This window comes from Stenella coeruleoalba, assembly GCF_951394435.1.
Source record: "Stenella coeruleoalba genome assembly, chromosome: 4".
Taxonomy (NCBI): Eukaryota; Metazoa; Chordata; class Mammalia; order Artiodactyla; family Delphinidae; genus Stenella; species Stenella coeruleoalba.
Genome location: NC_137149.1, coordinates 3,550,090 through 3,571,422, shown reverse-complemented (window position 1 = coordinate 3,571,422; position 21,333 = coordinate 3,550,090). Strand labels below are relative to the sequence as shown.

General features: G+C 48.9%; 1 protein-coding gene across 3 annotated transcripts in view; it reads right to left on the bottom strand.

The window, feature by feature from the left end:
- The window catches only part of AFAP1 (actin filament associated protein 1), a 151,003-nt gene that overhangs the window by 64,657 nt on the left and 65,013 nt on the right, over positions 1–21,333 (bottom strand). For all 3 annotated transcript variants that reach the window (XR_013828158.1, XM_079920179.1, XM_079920178.1), the window contains exons 4-6: positions 15,966–16,074; positions 8,081–8,292; positions 4,071–4,250 (exon numbers count right to left, since the gene is read on the bottom strand). Coding sequence is in view for 2 of the 3 variants with exons in the window: in XM_079920179.1 (XP_079776305.1) it covers positions 4,071–4,250; positions 8,081–8,292; positions 15,966–16,074 (501 nt within the window). In the remaining variant the exon portion in view is untranslated. The remainder of the gene's footprint in view (positions 1–4,070; positions 4,251–8,080; positions 8,293–15,965; positions 16,075–21,333) is intronic.

Genomic DNA, 21,333 nt, shown 5'->3' with positions numbered 1-21,333 from the left:
AGGACAGTAGCGGGAAAAGGCACTCACATGCTTTTGGGAGGAAAAGGCACTCACACACTGGTGGGGGGAAACGCACTCACATACTGTTGGTGGGAAGGTAAACTGGTAAACCTACGAAGTGATTCAACTGTATCTCAAAATTACAATTGCTTATAACCTTCATGCAAACAATTCCTCTGTTTGGAAATACAGTCTACAGACCAGCAAAACTGTGAGATGATGCGGGCACAGGATTAACATTATAGAACTCCCTGTCACATCAAAAGAATGACAACAACCCCATATCCACAAATAGAAGATAAGATTTTTTTAAAGTATATTTTATTTATAAAATGAAATGCTATGTATTGTAAAAGGGAAAAAGGGCTCTATCCTCTAACTTGGAGAAAAAAAATCTCCAAGATACTCTATTTAGGAAAAAAAAACAAGGTGCAGAACCTTGTTTCTGCACCCTTTTTATGAGGGTGGGGGGACGGGTATTGAAATTTGCATTTCTATTTGCTGCATAGGTACAAAGAAACTCAAAAGAGACATACAAAGTGATTGCTCTCACACATTGCTGGTAGAAGGACAACTGTACAAACAACCCTGGAGAACAATTGGCGAGGCTCTAGTAATGCTGAAGGTGTGCACATATCAACACCAGCAATTCCAACACACGGTCTCCATCCTAGAGAAGCCAGGACACCGAGACCAGGCGACCCGCACGAGAATGCTCACTGAACACTGCCCGTGACAGTGAGGGTGCAAGCAAATGAGGGGAAAAAGCTGGATGCAGAACACGTGCAGTTGGAAGCCATTTATGTGGAAATTTTAAACATGAAAAATAATACCATTTCTTGTTTATGAGTACAGACATTGTAAGTCAAAAGTATTTCTAAAGTATACCTAGATAATAATAAAGACCAAATTCAAAGATACAAGTAACCTTGGAAGACGGAGAGAATTTTTATTTTTAATGATAAAGCCCTTATAAATGGTTCAAAAAGAATAAAAAGACACAATCGAGGGAGAGAGAATTAATAGGGCAGGTATGTTTCAATTACATCTGTGGCTTTTTGGATCTTAAAAAGGGTAAAAGATATAAAGTAAAAAGAAAAAAAGTTCTTAGGTCCCAAATGAATCTAATCATTAGGGATTAGGATTGTTTTTTTGTTTATTGGTTGTTTTTTTTTTTAAATTTCCAGTTGATTCTGATAAGGCAGCCAATCTAACAACAATATCTGGATGAAACTAAACTAAAACGTCTCAGGTCTCTGCTGATATTAAAAAATTAAAATTCTGTAACTGATTGATTGAAAGCAGTTTTGTCATCAGACTTCCATCTCTAATGAAGACTTCTTAGGTTCTTGTATTACAATATGCAATGGAAGTAAAGCACAAACATTAAGTGGAGTAATTAATCAAGTTAAACCCTTTAGAAAAAGATAACTTACCAAGTATTTACTTCTTTTTAAAGCAATATCAGCAAATGCTAAAAAGTTTTTGCAGTTAAGCTCCCATTGACAGAGTCATCACTCTGTAATTAGCTAAGGGCCTGTGATCTGTATCTCACATCTGCTGAAATTAGGTGTAAGACTATTTCACCCCATCAGCACCTGACATCTTGAAAAAGTTTTGTCTTTGTCTATTTGTGAGCTGCACTGTCCGCTCATTCCTATTTCCCAGTGAAACAGTAAAACCCAGTGAACGCTAGATGACTTCATGTTAGACCAATACCATTCACAAGGGAGCTGCTCGTTAGTACGCATAAAATACTCAACAGACTGCGAGAACAGATGGAAAAGAGAAGAAAGCTTAGGTTTCAGAGTGTCCTTTCTTGGGTTCTCCACTAGGGAACAGGTAAACACAAAAATGCAGGAGGCCAGATACAGGTAACCAAGACTGGGACCAGGTGAAGAAAACAGAATCACATATAAGGCTCCTCGTTTACCTCCTCATTCTCTCCCTCCTTACTGAAGGAATGGTGCTAAGAACCTAGAAGTGAGGAATAAAAAGAGAGAATGGCAAATTGTCAAGATGGCCCAGCAGAATGAAAATGAAAATGACGCCAGGAATTCAGAGGTCAACTCCTGGCCCCATCACTGGTTGATCACTGTGACATCCCGTCTACCTGGGACTCGGTATCTCACCTGTAAAATGAAATGGCCAATAGTAACACCTTTTTCAGGCGGCGGTTTTGAGGATTAAGAGATAATAATGATGGAAAAGTACTTTGGTAACACCAGTGGTTGACATGTAACGTATTAAGATTCTGTGTCTGGAAGGCTAAGCAAATTCAGCAGCAGAAACTCCTGATCACAGGACTCCCATTAAAAAAAAAAATGCTCTGCTCCATCTCCCAAATTACAGAGATGAGAAAAGCCACATCTATGTGTTCTGTGCCAACAGAAACCATCATTGCTGTCATCACAGAGTCTGACCCTTATACTTTCCTGGGGGATGAGAGGGAAGTGAGGCTCAAAGTTTAAAGGATACTGGCATGTTACAAGAACCACTGTTATAAAATGTCTCATCAGGCTTTCCCACCCACTCCCAACCGGTTTTTCAAAGCAAGTACTAGCAGGCAATGATGGACTAGAAGGTTTGGACCAATTCTCCTGATAAAGACAATGAGGAAAGCAAGATGAAATATACACAGCATCTTCCTAAGAGCAAGAAAAGAGCTATTATCATAGTGTGGAATTACCTGGTCATGATCCAAAAGTATATGGGAATCCAGAGAAGTAGCCCAGCAGCCGGGACTGCCTTTGATTCCCCCCAGAGGAGGTAGCCAAGAAGCTAGGTAGCACCCTGACAGCTCTGGCGGAATAGGGACCGAAAGCTGGAGTCCAGGGCTCGCCAAGGATGAGGCCCCTGGCAAAACCCTCACGCTTAATATTAGGGCCCCAAGATTAGTAGCTGGAGTAAGACTGTAATAAAAATAAGCCTGCTCGGGCTTCCCTGGTGGCGCAGTGGTTGAGAGTCTGCCTGCCAATGCAGGGGACACGGGTTTGTGCCCTGGTCCGGGAAGATCTCACATGCCGCGGAGCGGCTGGGCCCGTGAGCCATGGCCGCTGAGCCTGCGCGTCCGGAGCCTGTGCCCCGCAACGGGAGAGGCCACAACAGTGAGACGCCCGCGTACCGCAAAAAAAAAAAAAAACAACTAAAAATAGAACTACCATATGACCCAGCAATCCCACTACTGGGCATACACCATGAGAAAACCATAATTAAAAAAGTCATGTACCACAATGTTCATTGTAGCACTATTTACAATATCCAGGACATGGAAGCAACTTAAGTGTCCATCGACAGATGAATGGATAAAGAAGATGTGGCACATATATACAATGGAATATCACTCAGCCATAAAAAGAAACGGAACTGATTTATTTGTAGTGAGGTGGATAGACCTAGAGCCTGTCATACACAGTGAAGTAAGTCAGAAAGAGAAAAACAAATACCGTATGCTAACACATATATATGGAATCTAAAAAAAAAAAGGTTCTGAAGAACCTAGGGGCAGGACAGGAATAAAGACACAGACGTAGAGAATGGACTTGAGGACACGGGGAGGGGGAAGGGTAAGCTGTGACAAAGTGAGAGAGTGGCATGGACATATATACACTACCAAATGTAAAACAGACAGCTAGTGGGAAGCAGCCGCATAGCACAGGGAGATCAGCTCGCTGCTTTGTGACCACCTAGAGGGGTGGGATAGGGAGGGAGGGTGGGAGGGAGACGCTAGAGGGAGGAGATATGGGGATACATGTATACATATAGCTGATTCACTTTGTTATACAGCAGCAACTAACACAACAATGTAAAGCAATTATATTCCAATAAAGATGTTAAAAAAAAAAGAAACCTCTAGAAGCAGCCTGTAAACAGGGGGTATATTGCCTTTTGAAGACAAAATTTAAAGTGATTAACCTCAAAGTAATCAGAATATTCCACTATCAAAGACAAAACTATTCAGGTTAATCCATTGTTCACTTATGCTTGGAAAAAAGTACAAATTCAATAAAACAGATCTCAGAAAGAGGTTTGGGAAAGAAGATGTCTCAGAAACAAAAGCAACAAGTTACCTTCAGCCACTGTTCGGCCTGCTCCTTGCTCTGGACAGCAAGAACAAGTGGGTCTGTTCCCTGCTGAGTAATTTTCAATTCGTGCTTCTTCTTTTTGCTGTCTTTTGGGATGTACGTAATGTTGCAACCTTGGAGCGGCAGTTCCATCTGGGGCTGCTGGTCCTTGGAACTTTTGTAGCACTGCATTGGACAGGAGAAATCAAAGTTAGGCTGTAAGGAAGTCCAAGCAGAAACACTGATAAAACTCCGGCACAATGAAAACAGGAGTACTGGCGAAGCACCTGGAGGTCCGACTGAAGGGTGGAGATACTCAGAGATTGGAAGAGCGACCTGCAGACACTGGGACTCACATACAGAGCACCGCTCCACACCAGCACCTCCCCTCCATGTGTGTGCAAAAACGTCTGCTCGTTAATTCGGCAGAATTTACCCAGCACCCAGGAGGTGACTCGGTGGGAAACAAAGTCCCTGCTCTGATGGAGCTTATGTTCTAGTGGAGCTTCCCCATTAAGCGACACGAAGATACTAGAATTGCTGAAACGGCGCTGCCGCCCTATTGGCAGACAGGACCTTGGATACTTTACTCCACAACCTATGTTGTTTGGTGTCCTCCTATCCCATCCCTATCCTCCTTCTGAAAGACAGGTGAATGATTTTATGAAGAGTATACATATCAACATACAACGGACAAAAAAGTCTGCAAAGCTGTGCTTTCTGGTTGAGTAGAGGGTCCAAAACGCACGCTGCTCCGTCTGCATCACTGACATTCGCCCTAGAGCTTTCAGTGCTGTGGGGACACGGACGCTGAGTTCCCATCACTCTCGCTTGATCTAGACCTCTCAAACCAGATCTTTGTCCAAAGGCTTCCCCTCCTGCCCAGGGCTCACTGCGTTACTGGGGACCAAAAGCACAGCCCGTACTGGCAATACGTGCTCTAAGAGTTCAGGTGTCTGGGTCCCAGCTCTGCGACTAATTTAATCCGGGTTCCCACAAGTCGTTTAAGCCTTCTGAGCCTGCTTCCTTTTTTGTGAAATGAGTTATTGCTGTTTTTATTATTATTTTATTGAATTACATTATTATTAAAGAATTAGCAACAATAACAGTGGCTACCAAATACTGAGTGTCTACCTTACGTGAGGCATTTCATACATCTCATTTAATCGTCACGTTCGTCCATTTTGCAGATTAGGAAATGGAGGTTCTGGTGGTTGGGAAACTAGTCCAAAATCAGGCATCCTGAACAGTGGCAGAGCCAGGGCTCTGGCCCCAAACTTTGTGAGCGCAGAGCCTGCACCCAGGACCCTAATCCACCGACTGACGAAGGAATGAATGAACAGATACTGCTTTTCAGAAATGATTTCTAGAGCCCTTTCCTGTTTTACAGTTCTAAGACCTTGGCTCCTAAATGGCACAGGTATGGAAGATACCCACTTTTTTAAGAAGTAAAACTGATGGCCACCCTCCCTAAAAAGGAAGAAAAAAAGACACCAAAAACAACTAATCTCAGGTTGCTATGAACGTTTACCATTTACCAGACTTTTCACATTCTCGGTATGTGCAAAAACAAAAGTGAAAAGGAAACTAACAGTAGAAGGAATTGGAAAGGAAATTTTTTTTTTAATTAAATGAATTTATTTATTTATTTTTGGCTGTGTTGGGTCTTCATTGCTACGCGCGGGCTTTCTCTAGCTGTGGCGAGCAGGGACTCCTCTTTGTTGTGGTGCGCGGGCTTCTCATTGCGGTAGCTTCTCTTGTTGGGGCGCACGGGCTTCTCATTGCGGTGGCTTCTCTTGTTGGGGCGCACGGGCTCTAGGCTCGCGGGCTTCAATAGTTGTGGTGCTTGGGCCTCAGCAGTTGTGGCTCGCGGGCTCTAGAGCACAGGCTCAGTAGTTGTGGCGCACGGGCTTAGTTGCTCCGCGGCATGTGGGATCTTCCCGGACCAGGGCTCAAACCCGTGTCTCCTGAATTGGCAGGTGGATTCTTAACTACTGCACCACCAGGGAAGTCCCAGGAAATTTTATAGCTTATATTTTTGCTTAAGTTAAACACTTCAAAATGGACATGTTATCAGTAATACCATACAGTAACGTCTGGAGCTCCCTGCAGGTTGGATTCCCAGGGAAGATGACTGTGAAACAGAGCAGCACACGGGATATTTATTAAGGGGCATTTATTTAAGAGCTAAACCTGTAGGAGGACGGGGACTGGGTAGAGGAAGAAGGTAAGCTTCAGTGCAGTCCAAATACAAGGCCCTGAAGAACCCCACGGGAGATCTGGAGCTGGACCGCGCCTGCAGGCTGGTCCCACGAGGCGGGGCATTCACACTCAGGATCATAGCGGATGCAGACGCCCTGGGAAGGGACGTGACCTTGGGTAGCTGTCTGCCGGCAGCTGTCCCCACAAGTGAGGGAACCGAACGGGTCTGTCCACCAGAGAGCTGCCTGGGCATAGAAACGAACAGGTTCTGGAAGGCCACTCAAAACAGTTGGTCATGGTGGTGCCTGTGCGAAGACAGGCCGGGAGCACTTAGGGGAAGAGGCTGGCTTTCTGTTCTGTCGATTTTTTTTTTCACCATCAACAGGGGTCATTTGGGCGGTTGGATCATAGGTCATTTTTGAACGAAAAAATGCTTCTTAATGAAACTTTGATTCTGCATTTCATCAAAGACGGTGCTTTCACATGGCTTTCCATTAATCTCTTCTTAAATATTTACGACTCCTATAAATGGCAGGCATTATCATCCTGGTTTGGAAGATGGGAAACCCGGTAGGTAATGCAAGAAGCAGAAGATGAGGAGGGAGGGAGGGAGGAGACGAGAGCAGGGGTGGTGGAGCGGGGGCTGGGCAGAGGGTCCTCCACTAACCCTACCCTCCACCACAAGCTGCCCACAGTGCGTTTTACATGAGAGTCGACTGTGTAGTTTTAAAATGTTTATATAATATATCCACTTCTTGCAGCCATTATGTCAGATTGTAAATACGGACCATATTAATCTTTTTCTTCTTTCGTTCTTTACTTTAAAATTCCCCCATGGCATCATCACTTTTGGCATATTCTAAATTTGGGAGAAATTCAGGCCACACATGTGGAAAAAACATGTACTTGCACTGTTTAAAAAAAAAATTTTTTTTAACAAAACCATTAATTAAAAAACATACAATGTCCTAAGAATCTAGTAAATCAGATTCCCATAATTCACAGATGAGACTATTTTTTTAAAGGGGGTTATCTGCTCCACTGAAAAGTGAGTTACAGAATCATACATTCTCATGTGTTCTGTTTTAATATACTTCTGAGTGATTTTTTTTCCTCAAGGTTAATTTGAAGGGAAAACAAAATACAATAACACACTCTTAACATTCACAATGCCAATAACCAGCCATGGTTTCTACAGCTGGCAAGGAAGGAGGAGGGACAGACGGTGTGTCTCAAAGGCTCTTGCTTCCTTACTGGGTTCCCTGGCAGACTAACACCTACAGCAAAGGGTCTCTGTCCTCCTGTCTCCGTTCCTCTGTTACTTACTCTGTCTTTCTATTCTGTCTCTCTGAGTTACAAGAAAAGAAAAAAAAAGAGTCAGCCTTTTGCTTTCCAAAAGAATTTCCTTTCCTGGGCACTCTCCCCCAGACCTCGCCTGGCCTGCCCGGCCCACTCGATGACCTGGCTTTGAGGAATTCACTGACTCACTACAAATGAGAAAATCCACCCTGCGACCTCTGGCAAGTTAAAGCAGCGTGCATTTCCACTGACATGAACCGCAGACGCTGGCTCCAGATGGGGATGGTTTTGCCCGCTGGTTGCTTCAGGGGGGCTGGCGAAACCAACAGCGTTAAAGCCATGGTAGCCTCGGCCAGGGCTCACTGACGGCCCATCACGGGCCAGCCCTTGACCGCTGTTCCCTCTCCCTCCCGCCAATGTTACCGCCACCCGCCTGGGTGTACATTCCACCCGGTTAGACGGCCGACCACATCTTACCGACTCTACACAAGAGCAACCAAGTCGCAAGGCTTTACCAGTAGTTTGGTGTCTTTGATGACGCAGAGTAACTTGGTCCACTGCCCGAAGCGTTTCTTCCGCAGCAGGAAGGCACAGATCTTGGCGTCCTTTACCAGGTCCATGGAGGCCTCCTCCGAGGGCCATTGGTGCCGCGTTTTCTTCCCCTTTCCGTCTTCCTCCTCTTCGTCATATGATTCGTAAGAGCTACTCATTGCATCTGAGTCATAATCTGTCAAAAGTAAGAAATAAAAGTAAAAACCCTGGTTACAAAAGCCTTACCTTGAGAACCACCTGCGGGCTGCAGGGCACATTATCATATTCATAAACGAGAAAGAGGCTTCTGCCTTCAAGTAACTGGGGAAACATTAGCAGAAACAGGGAAAAAATAACTAAGGCTTGGGCAGCGGAAACTCAACGAAGAGCTTTCAACTGAAGTGACTAAGAATGCCATGTTTACAAAAGCCACTTCTGGGCTCTTCCATACGGGCCCAGCACCTGCAGACCCTACGTGTCGAATCCTTGCTGCATTCCTGCCGGGCACCACGACCCCCATCTCGCAGAGAGTTGCGCCAAAGAAAACTCCCACCCACGCCTTCACGTTAAAGTCCTTTCAAGTCTGCAATGTCCTCTTCCTTCCTGGCATCGCCACGCGCACAAACCCTTCCTAAGGTTCGAGATCCAGCCCGAGGCCACCCCTCTCCTTCAGGTCATCCGTGGGAAAGGTTCACACCTCCTTCTGGCTCTGCCATGCACCAACACTTAAACACCGGGTTGTCTGTAGTCTCCCAGCTAGATCCCGCTTTCCCTTACCTCGGGGTCTCACACGCTGCTCTCACCCAGGCTTCGCACTCACCCCACTCAGACTCCTGCCTTTGCCTGGACACGTGCTCTCATCACTCAGGACTTAACTTACAGCACCTCCTCCCTGAAGCCCTCCCTGGATCACCAGCACTGACTGCTATAGACTGAATTGGGTGCCCCCCAAATTCATGTGTTGAAGCTCAAACCCCAATGTGACTGTATTTGGCGACAGGACTTTTAGGAGGTAATTACGGTTAAATGAGGTCGTAATCCCCTTAGAAGAAAAGAAAGAGGGAGATCCCATGCTCTCTCCCTGCCGTGTGAGGACACGGGGCGAAGGCGGATGTACATAAGCCAGGAAGAGAGCCCTCACCATAGGCTGACCATGCCAGAGCCCTGATCGTGGGCTTCCAGCCTCTAGAACTCTGAGAAAGTAAATGCCTACTGTTTTATCACCCCGTCTATGCTATTTTGTTACGGCAGCCTGAGCTAAGACACCAGGTGAAATGCCCCTCCCCTCTGCTTCCACACTACCCAACACAAAACTTATCTCACTGTATTGTCACCTCTGTTTGTCTGCCTGTCCCACATCAGGCTGTTAAGTCCCCTGCAGGAAGGGAGGCCACCCTGTTGGATGTGATTGTCCCAGCACTTAACAAACTACCTGGCGCAGGGCCAGTAACAAATATTTATAGAAGGGAGAACTGTTAGATCGACTGAAATTCAATGCAAAGCCCTCAGAAGGATGGCTGGCTTCTTAAAAGTGATGAATAAATACTAGTGACTATGAGTGATCTTATTAATTTCAGCCCTGCTGGATCATAAGGTCCTGGAGGCCGTGTCTGATTCATCTCTGCACTCCCCTCAACCCCCGGACACATCTGGAATACATTTGCTTTCATAACACACGTGAGGAATGAACACCTAAACGAGGAATGAGCGACAGATAAGGAGAAACCATGGATGAAGCAACCGGTTGCACAGACGGGAGAAGGGGCAGAAAAGGCTGACCTTGCACAGAGCAGAACTCACTGGAAACCGGGCTGTGATTTGTACTCCGTGGTCACACTTGCATGTTACTCCCCCACAAAGATTTATTTACTAAGGGGGGGAATGGAAAGACTGGTAGTTTAGATTGAATTTTAAATCCTGATAAAGTAGCCAAGGAAAGATTTTAAGCAAGAGACTAGGATGACCGAAGAGGTAACTCTGGCAAGTCATATTTTATGCACTTTTTTATAAATATATTTTATAACAAAAGGTTTTTTAAGTTTAGCACAGTGGGCACGTAGCACATGGGGAAGGAAGTACGAAACCATGAAAGACCACGTGCTGCTCCATGGCCCAGGGTTCACTGAGAGATTTCAGACGGACGGTGGAGCAAGTCCTAATTTATCCTGGAAAGATGCTGCTCACAACAGCTTGGGGGGCCATGAACCCCTCAGCGCTTAGCTCATTTTCTAGAACATCAAATTCAGTAAACACTGAATGAACAAATGAACAAAAGAATTAATGACTAAATCAGTCAGAAATGGGAACATTTCATTTCATTCATGCAACAAGTATTTATTGAGCGCTCACTATGTGTCAGGCAGTAGTTTTTATACTTGTATCTGTACGCCGTGGGATAAGGCTGTGAAAAGAGGAAGCCAGCTCTGCACTTACACCCTCTGCCTTGCTGGCCGTCTTAGCCGCCCGGAGGCGGGCACAGAGCAGTATCCTTATCTCAGAGGAAAGGAACGAGGATGCTGAGAGAGCGGGTGACTCATCCGAGACCCCATCCTGATGAAGGATGAAGTGAAAACCTGATTCTGAACTGAAAAAGTAGACCGTGCCCCTGGCTACCCAGGGGTTGAGATCCACGCCTGGAATCCATGGCCCACCTTCTTCTGAGAGAGCAGGACTGATGGAATCACGTTACAAGAACGTCAGCCAACTTAGCAGCAAACCAAGCAGTCGGGGGCCACAGTCTGAGCCCACAGGACGACCCGCTCACTGGCAAGTCTCTTGGGACCAACAGAGTCCAGGGTTCCTCCTGGGGGCTGTAACAGGATGTCAAGGGGTCCGGTGTCAGGGCTGGGGTCGGGATTTCGTTAGGAGGTAACGAGGGCCCCGTGGAAAGCTAAGAAAGACACAGAGCTGGGGAGGAGAGCAGAGCATCACCGATGGCGTGTCCTTATCTCCTCTAGCTCTCCTTCCCGACGGCCGTTCTGACCAGGTGCTCGGGCACACCTTCAACAGCTCCGCCATCGTGTGAGGTCGAACCCCTGGAATCAATCTCCCGTTCCACCTCGTGGTGCTGCTTCTCCTCTGCTCAAACCCTGCTCTAGAAACTGGAAACAGAAGCCTTTGGCAGGCTCTCACAGGTGAAGCTCAGTGCCGACCCGCAGGATCTCGGGGCGCAGTGTTGGCAGCCTCTGCTGAGAACCACTTCATTTTGAGAGATGGCCTTGGGCGTGCCGCCGCCGCCCTAGTACAGTCTAAACGCCTGATCGCGGAGCACCAGGTTACCATCAACCTGAGCTGCCCCGCAAGGGCTCCGGGTCATCCAACCCACCGAGGAGCACGTGGCATCGCATCGAAGCAGGCGTGTGTCCACTGGGCTCCATCAGGCCCTGAAGACGTAAGCGAGGGGCGTAAGCAAGTGGCTCGGAAGCCTGTGCCCCTATTCTCTCCGCACTGGTTCGTGGGCACGCCTGGCATTTGCTCGGACGGTCAAGACTCGAGAGGGACTGGCAGCAAGGAGGTCTGCGGAAGGGGCTGTGAGTAGGGCTCCCGAGGTGAGCACCTGCACGTCGGGTGGATGCTTAGCAAGGGGCAGCCTCGCCAGAATCACCAGCAGGCAACCACACGACCCACTACATAGACGTCAGTGAGCTGCTTTGCCCAGACTTCTTGTGCGAATGGACTCCTGCACAGGCAGCTGGTGTCGGGGCGGAGGTGACACATGGAACTCGGCAACATGGACTTCCTCTCAACAAGGGCCATCCGACTCCTGGCACTTGTGAGTGTCCTGCCTGCACACGACACTGTTCCCTGGGCTGTCAGCCAGCCGCCTACTCACAGGTTATGCCTGGACCACGTGCACCATGGAAGGGCAGCGCTTTATTCCCACTGGAGGGGATAAAGTAAACCCGCTGCCCACGACGCTCCTGCAGGAAGCGTCATCCGTGGGCTGGAAGCCTTGCTTCTGACCCCGGAACTCATTTTACAGCAACTGAAGTTGACGGCAATGGGTTTGTGCTCACGAAGCTCACTGGCCTCGCCTTGTCTTCGTCACCCTGAAGCAGCCGACGCAGCAGAGACCAGCGCAGTCCCTTCGGAATATTCCGTTTCAGGCCCGGCCTGACTGGTCACACCTGTGGGGCTGGGGGTGGGATCTTCCAGAATATCTCCGAGCACAGGTCTGGGAACCCAGGGGTGAAACGGTAGTGACTCCACTCACTATCACCCCTAGGCATCCGCTCACTAAAATTCTGCTTCCGTTCCTGGAAATTTTGGCTCTGCTGCGCACAGGTCTTTCTCTCTAGGGGCAGAATGTCCCCTCTAAGGGACACAGCGATGGCTCCACTGGCCGAGAAGTGGAGACAACAGACAAACTAGGGGTCCCTGCAGTGACTGGGTGACTGGTCCCGCCCACCAAGAAGCTGTGACCACACATGGGGAGAAGAGCACGTCCAGGTCCAGCAGATCCCTGGGACGTCCTTAGCACTCGAGTCAGCGGGACACTGCCACGGTCCAGTACAGGTAGTCCTGCTGGAGCCCAGGCCTTTCAGGAAGGAAAGCCAAGCCACTGTACTGGACCATCAACCAAGGTGCTTGCTGAAGGCAAAGGGGACATGCAGGATGTTATAAATACCAGCGAGGACCATGGACCGTTTGTGGAAGTGAGGACTGAGCCCTTTACGAGGTTCTTGTCCATATTCTGATAGGGCTCTAACTGTGTACGTATAATCGAGTCCTTTTCTTCCCCTCTCACGTCCCCTACCATCTAACAGAGAAGTGCTAACAGCAGTTGACCCTGGCTTCATCTTCTAGTGGCAGGCTCCCAAAGGGGAGAGTGTGACTTGGCCAGAAGAGAACGAGGTCACCCCAAAGTGGACAGAGGATGTCATACCCTCTGGGGAGTCGGGGCGTTTCCGTCACACCAGTCACAGTTGAACCGTGTTACACTGAACCACCACTCTGCCCCCGTCTTCGCTTGCACATCCACTGCGGGTAGAGAGGTGCGTGGGTGTCAAGCCGACCCAGGAGCAGTGGTGGTGCTCTTACGCCGTATCCCCTTGGCAAGGCTGGGACGCATCCCCCCAGACTCCCTTTGCTGGGTGCTTCTGGGCTAGGACTGGCCACAAGAGAAGTCTGTGAGCAACCTGGACATCGGGAGGGTGCCAGGCGCTGCAGCTTGCGCTCGCGAGTGCTGGGCTGCAGGCCTTCCTTGTCGGCGCTCCCGCAGGGTCCCCTGCCCGGCCGCCTCTGGGTCCTGGCCAGGCGCGTGCGGCTCCACGGAGCCGCGGTCCGGCCTCCCGCACGGGGCCCCGCGTCGGGGAGTGAGAGGCAGGGGGGTTCCCAGCATCCTTCCTCGCCCCCGGGCCTCGTGCAGCTCCCCTTGATGCCGGCCGGCCCCCCAGCACGCATCTGCCCTGGTTCCCATGACCCCACAGGGTCTCGCGTCTACAACACGCCCCTGCCCCACGACGTGGTTCTGCTTCTCCAGTAAACCGGGCCTGACTCAGGGCTCGACAAAGCGGCCAGAAACCCATGCGTAAGCGAAGGCGGCGCGACCCTGGCCCGACCCGGCCGCAGACCCCTGCCACGGCTCCCCACGCGGAGGGTCCTGGCCGGCAGCCGAGGCTCAGGCACAGATGTCTGAGCGAAGTGCTGGCACTGCGGACCCCCTGTCCCTCCCCAGGCAGCAGTCCTTCCATGGCCCTCCCTCTGGGCTTAGCTCAACCAAAGGGGCCCGACCTCAGCAGTTAAGGACACGACACACCGGTCGCGTGGGCCTTCTCGGACCGAAGACGACCAAAGGTCCCCGCAAGTCAAACAGAATTACTCTCGGTCTCTAGTCTTGAAAGTATGTTGGAGCGGGACAAGGAAGGTGGGAGAAGGCTGGGACCCAACGTTCCCAACGGTGGGAAACACCCTCATCAGCAACTGTTTTTCCTTTATTCATTGTTTCAGAAAGAGAGGAATCCACTGAAGTTTTGAATTACATCAAGCCGTTTAATTTTTCGTGTTTTCTCATTAATTTACTATCTTCTGAAACAGTGGACACTTAGAAATTACTTGAATGCATTTTTCCCAAATGGTTCTAAAATGAAAGAGAAATTTAAATATTTAATATTCGGATCTCAAAACCCAGTATTTCACAGCCTCCTTGTCAGAACTGTCCCTTCTCTCATTCAGAATTCACTAAGAGGCCCTCAAGTCTCCATTGATGCTGGGCCGAGGCTGTGTCGGCCTGCTCCAGAGCAAACAGGCACAAGACAGCGGGAAAGGCCACTGCCCTCCAGGGCCTAAGGTCCCGCTCGCCTGGCTTCTGTGTGTCCCCCTTCACGGTCAGAAAACATCCTGGGGTATTTCCTGGAACGATCAAGTTAGATTCCGCTTTGCTGAAATGGCCCTGCTTGTTTGCTGCCAGGGGAAAGAAAGATCAGAAAACTCCAAGTCTGCACGAAGCAGAGACTTCAGGGGACAGGCCGACGGCGACAACGGAGAGCGCTTCCGTGAGCAGAGGGAGGAGGTGGGAGAACGGGACACAAGATGCGGACACACGGAGGCCTCTCCGTGACACGAGCAGATCACGCCTTCACTCCCCATTTTATGCATGTTTTACAGGAAAGGCAAGCTGGATTCCCTAAGGCAGCACGCTCAGATATGCCACATCTGCCGCATGGCGAGACAAAGCACGCTGCCTGCTGCCAGAGTATCGGGAGCAAAAGCAAAGGCAAGGATCTAAAAACAAACTCCAGAGGTAGTTACAACAGGTGCTCAACGCCACCGCCCTTCTGTGCCTGTGAAGGCCGGCTGCCTACAAAGGGGCACTTCTGAGCGCCGGCAGGCAGCTAACGATCGTGTCACGACGGCCCTAACGTAGGCCAAAGCATTCTTGTAAAACCTGGATGAATGGGGAACAAAAAAAGAAACAGGAAACAACCTAAATGTCCGTCGACAGATGAATGGGTAAAGGAGATGTGGTGCACACACGCAGTGGAATATGACTTGGCCATCAAAAAGGGCAAAATAATGCCGTTTGCAGCAACTAGAGATGATCATACTAACTGAAGTAAGTCAGAGAGAGAAAGACAAACACCATGTGACATCGCTTACATGTAGAATCTAAAACAGGACACAGATGAACCTGGCTGTGAAACAGAAACAGGGACGTAGAGAACAGACCGGTGGTTGCCAAGGGGGAGGGGGGTGGGGGAGGGCTGCAGTGGGGTTTTGTGATTAGTAGATGGAAACCGGTGTATACAGGACGGATAAACAACAAGGTCCTACTGTACAGCACCGGGAACTAGGTTCAGTGCCCTGGGATAAACCCTAATGGAAAAGAATAGGAAAAAGGATGTATGTATACATATAACGGAGTCACTGTGCTGTACAGCAGGAATTAACACAACATTGTGACTCAACTACGCTCCAGTAAAAAATAAACGGAAAACAAACAAACAGCTACGAGGAGACGCCTGCTTGCTCTGTGTCTATTTTACAGACACGCTTTCTCGGAGGCACCATGAATGCAGCCTAAGAGGGACGTGCCCTGGTCAAGGCGGCGGGGAGGGACCCCATGAAAACATGCCTCAGAAAGTCATTCTCTTCTGACCACAGGGAACACGTTTCACTGGCTGACGCATGCTCCCACAGCAGCAAGATTTCACAAGAAATCTGAGTCACAAGAAAGACAACAATCTGAAATAACCGAAGGTACTTGGTGGACACCTTAGACTTTTCGAAACCCTTTCTGTAGCCCCCTCTCCTTGGGTTCAGAATTTCCTGAAGTCCACATTTCCATGGTGTTGTGTAATGCCCCTACCCCCCTTCACCCGAAAAGCGGGAGGGCTCCCCAACAGCCCGGCAGGTCGGGGGGCCACTCACTTGAGGTGATGTATTCCGGAGCCTTCCCGGGACTCAGCGGCACGGCCTCCTCGTAGTAGCCTTCCGGGAGAGAGGATGTCGGTAGCGGTGGTGGCCCGCTGTCAGGCGGCTGAGTGAAGAAAGGAAGAAACAACAGAGCATGATCGTTAGGGGGAAATTCTGGGTCTGCACTTAACAGGTGTTGATGGGCATTTTCCTCCCTCCTTTGTAAAGTCTCTGGAGAAAAAGAACATCATCCAAAGAGCTCCCAACGTTCGGCTCTTGGCGGGATCTGCGCTGCCCGCCCGCTCACGGCCACCCTCAGCCTGGCCCTGTCCACGCCACTCGATCCACACGACCTGCCGGCTGTCACCAGACGCGCGCTGGCCCTCGCAGACCCCTCCCCCAGAGCAGAGACAGGCGTCTCTCCCCCACTCTACCCCACGCCACCGCCCTCCCAGATGCCCAAGCTGACTTTCCCCTTCACGGCCTGCGTCCTACACTGGAGACCCCCGAGGGGCACAGAGACGGCTCAGGTCCACCCATGCTCATCACAGGGCAAGCACCAGGGACACAGCGACTGAACACGTGAGTACGTTTGTCCACACAATCTCACCACACTCCTCCTGTGTGCCAGGGAAACTTCTCAAAAAAGAGAAGAGGAAATCACCTATGAGCCCACCTCTAAAAGGAACTGGAAATTATTCTCTGGAGAAGGAATCTGACAGACTCTGAGACGGAGGCACCCTGATTTTGAAGCCGTAACTTCAGAGCATGGAGAGCTGGCAGGCTCAGGACCACCCAGATTCAAGCAAGACCGGCTGAAGCACCACTCCCTCGGAAGTCCCTGAGGACTCGAAAGCAGACCCACCTCTTCTTCCCGTGAACACGTATGGGATCTGCTCGTTCCATCCCTCACTGGTCCTTAGGTCAACAGAAACTGGTGAAGGGCACGAAAGCCAACATCCTCCAAACGCCTGCTATCTGCCTGGCACTGTCCTCTGCAGCCTCTGCACCGGTTACAAGCTACATCAGTCATCCACCCAGGGACCCTTCACGGTCGATATTCCATCACCCGATGTTTTACAGATATGGGAAGTGAGGCTCCGAGTCCAAAACCTCGTGCTCAAGATCAGACACTGACCACGACCAGCTGGGGTTCTCGAGCACCAGGTCTGTCCAGTAAAGAGCTTTTTCATATTCATAGTCTCTGTTTCTCGCTCTCTTTCCCTTTCCTAACTAGTTCACACCACCTATATCCTATAAGCTAATGGGAAAGATGTCGCTGAGAGTGGAAGAGAACAGAGGCCCCAAACTGAGGACCGACCAAGTGCAGTTTCCAAGAACAATGCTCCACAGAATGTGAAACTCCACCACTTTTCCTGTAACTCAAGTCTGGAGCCAAGAAGTCCTCTGCGAATGACTAATCGCCGCTGTGCGCTCAACCCACTCCTTCCTCTCGCCAGATGAAGGAAGATAACTGACTCCAGGTCATCTGCGCAGCGTTCCTCCCCGTCCTCGAAGGCAGTTATCCCCTTGCACTCCCCTCCCCGGGCTGAGGCCCGCCCGCCATCACCCTGTGCTCTCACGCTGGACCGCATCCACTCCTATCATCTGGAGGGGAGAGGTGGTGCCTACGATGTAACCTGACACACTGTCCTCCCCGGGTGAGGTCTGAACAGGAGTCCAGGCCAGGGTTAAAGCCTCCGCGTGGTGCTTTTGGAAGGGGGCTGTTTGATTCCCTCATGAAATGAGGGTGCTTCAGCTTCCCCTTAGCATGCTGAAACAGTCGGATTATTCACGTTTCTAGAAGAGCATTACAAGTGGCTGGATCGAACAAGTGTTCACGAACTAGCACAGGCCCCTTCCTAGTGCTGCAAAGGTGTGTCAGGCAGGCGCTGACTCTCAGCTGATGGGACTTAGCAGACTTTCAGACCCTGCTGGTGGTCGTGCTTTCCACACAACCACTCGATACATATGCCCTTAAATCCACGATTCCACTTCTAGAAATATATGCCAGGAAGGTCAACTGGTCAAACAAGCAAAAACATATAAGGATGTTCAATAAAAGGTTTTCCCTCCCAAGTTAAAAACAATCTAAACATTCCCTGAGAGAAGAATGCTTAGGTATCCTGACACAGCCAGGTGCAGACATGTAAAAGGACAGTGCACATCTGCAGTCATTTACTTGAAAAATCTCTACTAGATACTGCCAAGTGAAAGAAAACAGGTACACTATTAGCCTTTCTATCAGAGCTGCGCTTACACTCACATCTATACAAGGGCAGGCCACTCACCAAAATGTTAACACAAGGTTACTGATTTTTCATGCGAATCCATATAGCTTGCATTTTCTACATAATATTGTTTTTAAAATCAGGGAAAAAAATGACTTTCATTTGAAGTAATACCCCTCAAATAATAATACTTATAGAGAAGCACTCTCTTTCTCCAAAAAGGATCTCACACTCCACTCCCAAATACCATTTGCCCTTGAAATTCTGCCACACGGGTTCCAGACAGAGGTCTGATGGTTTGTTAAAGGGCAAATGAGGGAGAGACAGAAAAAAATGTTTTCCCTTTCCTAACTAGTTCACACCACCTATATCCTATAAACGAATAGGAAAGATGTCACTGAGAATGGAAGAGAACAGAGGCCATGGGTGGATCAGAACCGCTATTTAGCACCATTGCTTTCAGAGGAAAAACTTCTGTCAGATCCTTCCCAGTAGGTCAGAATTCGCTGAAATCACAATTCACAGGAATTTTAAACAGTACAAAATGAGGAAGGCAAGTTTCCAAAGGGGGTCATGGAAACCAGAGCACAGGCAGGACACTAGCGTGTAGGGTGAAGAAGACCAAAGTTCCAATACTTGGCACGTGGCAGGCCTAGCTCCAGCCTCGGCCTTGTTTATGCAGCCTTCCTCTGTATCTGGGTACCAATCTCCTCCCTGTACATGAGGGCGTGGGATCATATAACCTCTGATGTCCATCCCGGCTCTAAGATTCCAACTGTAGTATCCTTATAAGGTTGCAGGTCATCAGTCAACAAAGCCAACTTTACACATTTCTAAACTGTAGTGAGAGTTGACTTTGGGTCCTCGCTACCTGATTGATGACACTGTCATCTCTGGCCAGAGCACGTACTCAAATGTACCTTCTGACGGCAAGGCTACACACCCACGTGACGCCACGCCACTTTGGATCTGACAGCTTCCCTTCAATGCTAGAAGAGACCCAGTCCACGCACAAAGCTCGGCACCGTCTGGCACTGGTCACCAGAGTCTTCCTGGACTGGCTCTCAGAAGACACATGCTCACAGAATACGGGACTCAAGTCTAACCCTCACAGCCTTCTCAGATACTGACAAAGAAGGATGAGAAACTGTTTTCCTCAAGGAACGACTGATCTGTGCTGCGCCCTAGACAGGAAAGTAGAAACGGCATGGTACCGGTTACTAGATAACCTTTAAATTCACTGAAATATTTCTCCCACGAATGAATGCTTACATGAATGTGACTTTTTTTTTTCAGGAAATCTTATCTGCCTTAGGCATTGTAAATTTCTCTTTTAAGGTGTCAGCGTCTTATCAGAGAAGACCAATACTTACAACTGGATAGGAATATAGTCGACAGGCTTGCTTGGCTCACAATACTGGCCATAATTTAATTTCTACCTTTTTGGAAAGAAAAGCCCATTAGTATTGGGTTGGCCAAAAAAGTTCGTTCACGTAACCCAAACGAACTTTTTGGCCAACACAATATTTGTCTTTGCTACTTTAAGGAAAAGCCTCATAGAAAATTTTTTCCATTAATAATAATAAATATTAAGATATAATTATATGGCATAAATACAATGATTGTCATTGCTATTATTCCAACAAAATAATGACTGTTTACGGTCTGCCTTCCGTGTGTCACGCATTGTTCTGGAACACTTTATATATTTTTTCTCTTGTTGAGAAAACAACGCTGAGAGATTGGTATTCTGATTCTGATTTTACAAACGAGGAAACTGAGGGGGATGCAAGACCCTGCCCAGCACCCCCGTGCTGCAGAGCTGCTTACTGGAGAAGCCAGGAGTCGGCCGGGTGAGCACAGACGAGCACTTACTGCTGCGGCGGCCGAGCCAGACAGGATGCAGGGAAGGAACGTGCAACCCACCAAGGCCACTGGATCCAACCCGATGCTCCCGGCTCCCGCAGCACGGCGGGATCCGTGCGTTCCTGAGGAAGGCACGTCCACACCGGCTCTACCTCCATGCCCACTCTGCCCTTCCTCCCTCTCCTCTCTGCTGCTGCCCCCCACCTTCCCCTCCTCCGGCCCCCATTAATCACTCAGTCCTTTGCACCAGACACACCAATGAACTTGAGACCTAATTTTAGCAGAGAAAAACACCAGCCTAGAATTTGGAATCACTTTCTGACTTTAATTCTGTACATACAGTGATACATCCAGATTCTATCTTTCTGGTTACAGTGATTAAAATCTGTTAAGAGTAGCAGCTAAAAACGATATGATCTGACAGAAGACAGGGAGGGCTCCCGCTCTAGCTCCGCCGCGTGCCGGCAAAGCCCTTTCTGGCTGAGAGATACGGCAGCAGCACTCCACAGCATCACCTAAGCTTCCCGAGGACGGGAGGGAGGGATTGTCAACAGATAACAAAAGCTGATGGCCTCAAGTGCAAAACATGGTTTCAATCCTAACGTCAAGAATTTTCAGCAGATACTCTTCTTGGCAAAATGAAAGTTTTTATCCAAATGACACCCCCTTCCATTCTGATCACTATTCAATTTGCATTCCAACAGCACTTGAGTAAACACTGGGAAATTATTCACACATATTTTCTCAAGTTTTATTTATACATGACTAAGAATGAGAGCCCATGGGGCACATGTTCTTCCCTTCCTTCTCTACCCGGAGGCGGGCTCCCACAGGGAAGGCAGGACAGTGCAACAGCAGTGGCAATGGGACACGGAATAAATCCAAGATGAAGACGCCACGGGAGTGAGACGTGACACTAAACTCTGCGATCGAAAGACAAGGAGAAAAGGAACAGGATGGTTCACAGCCACGAAAAGGATCACATCTGACTTCTCCGGGATGGTTTTGTTGTTTTAAATCTTTAGTCGAAACTCTGCAACTGACAAAATACCTGATTTTGTCAGTCAATCTCAAAGAATCTCATAATCCCATCTGTCAAATAGAGATAATTAAGTTGCTGTGAAAGCACTTTAGGAAGGATAAAATGCCATCAGCAGGCAGGCGGTAAGGGCTGGGACCAAAACATCATTGTTTCCTAGAGACAGGAAGTAGGATGCTGGCTACCAGGGGCTGGGGGGGTGCGAGGCATTGCTTACTGCGGACAGAGCTTCAGTTTGGAAGATGAA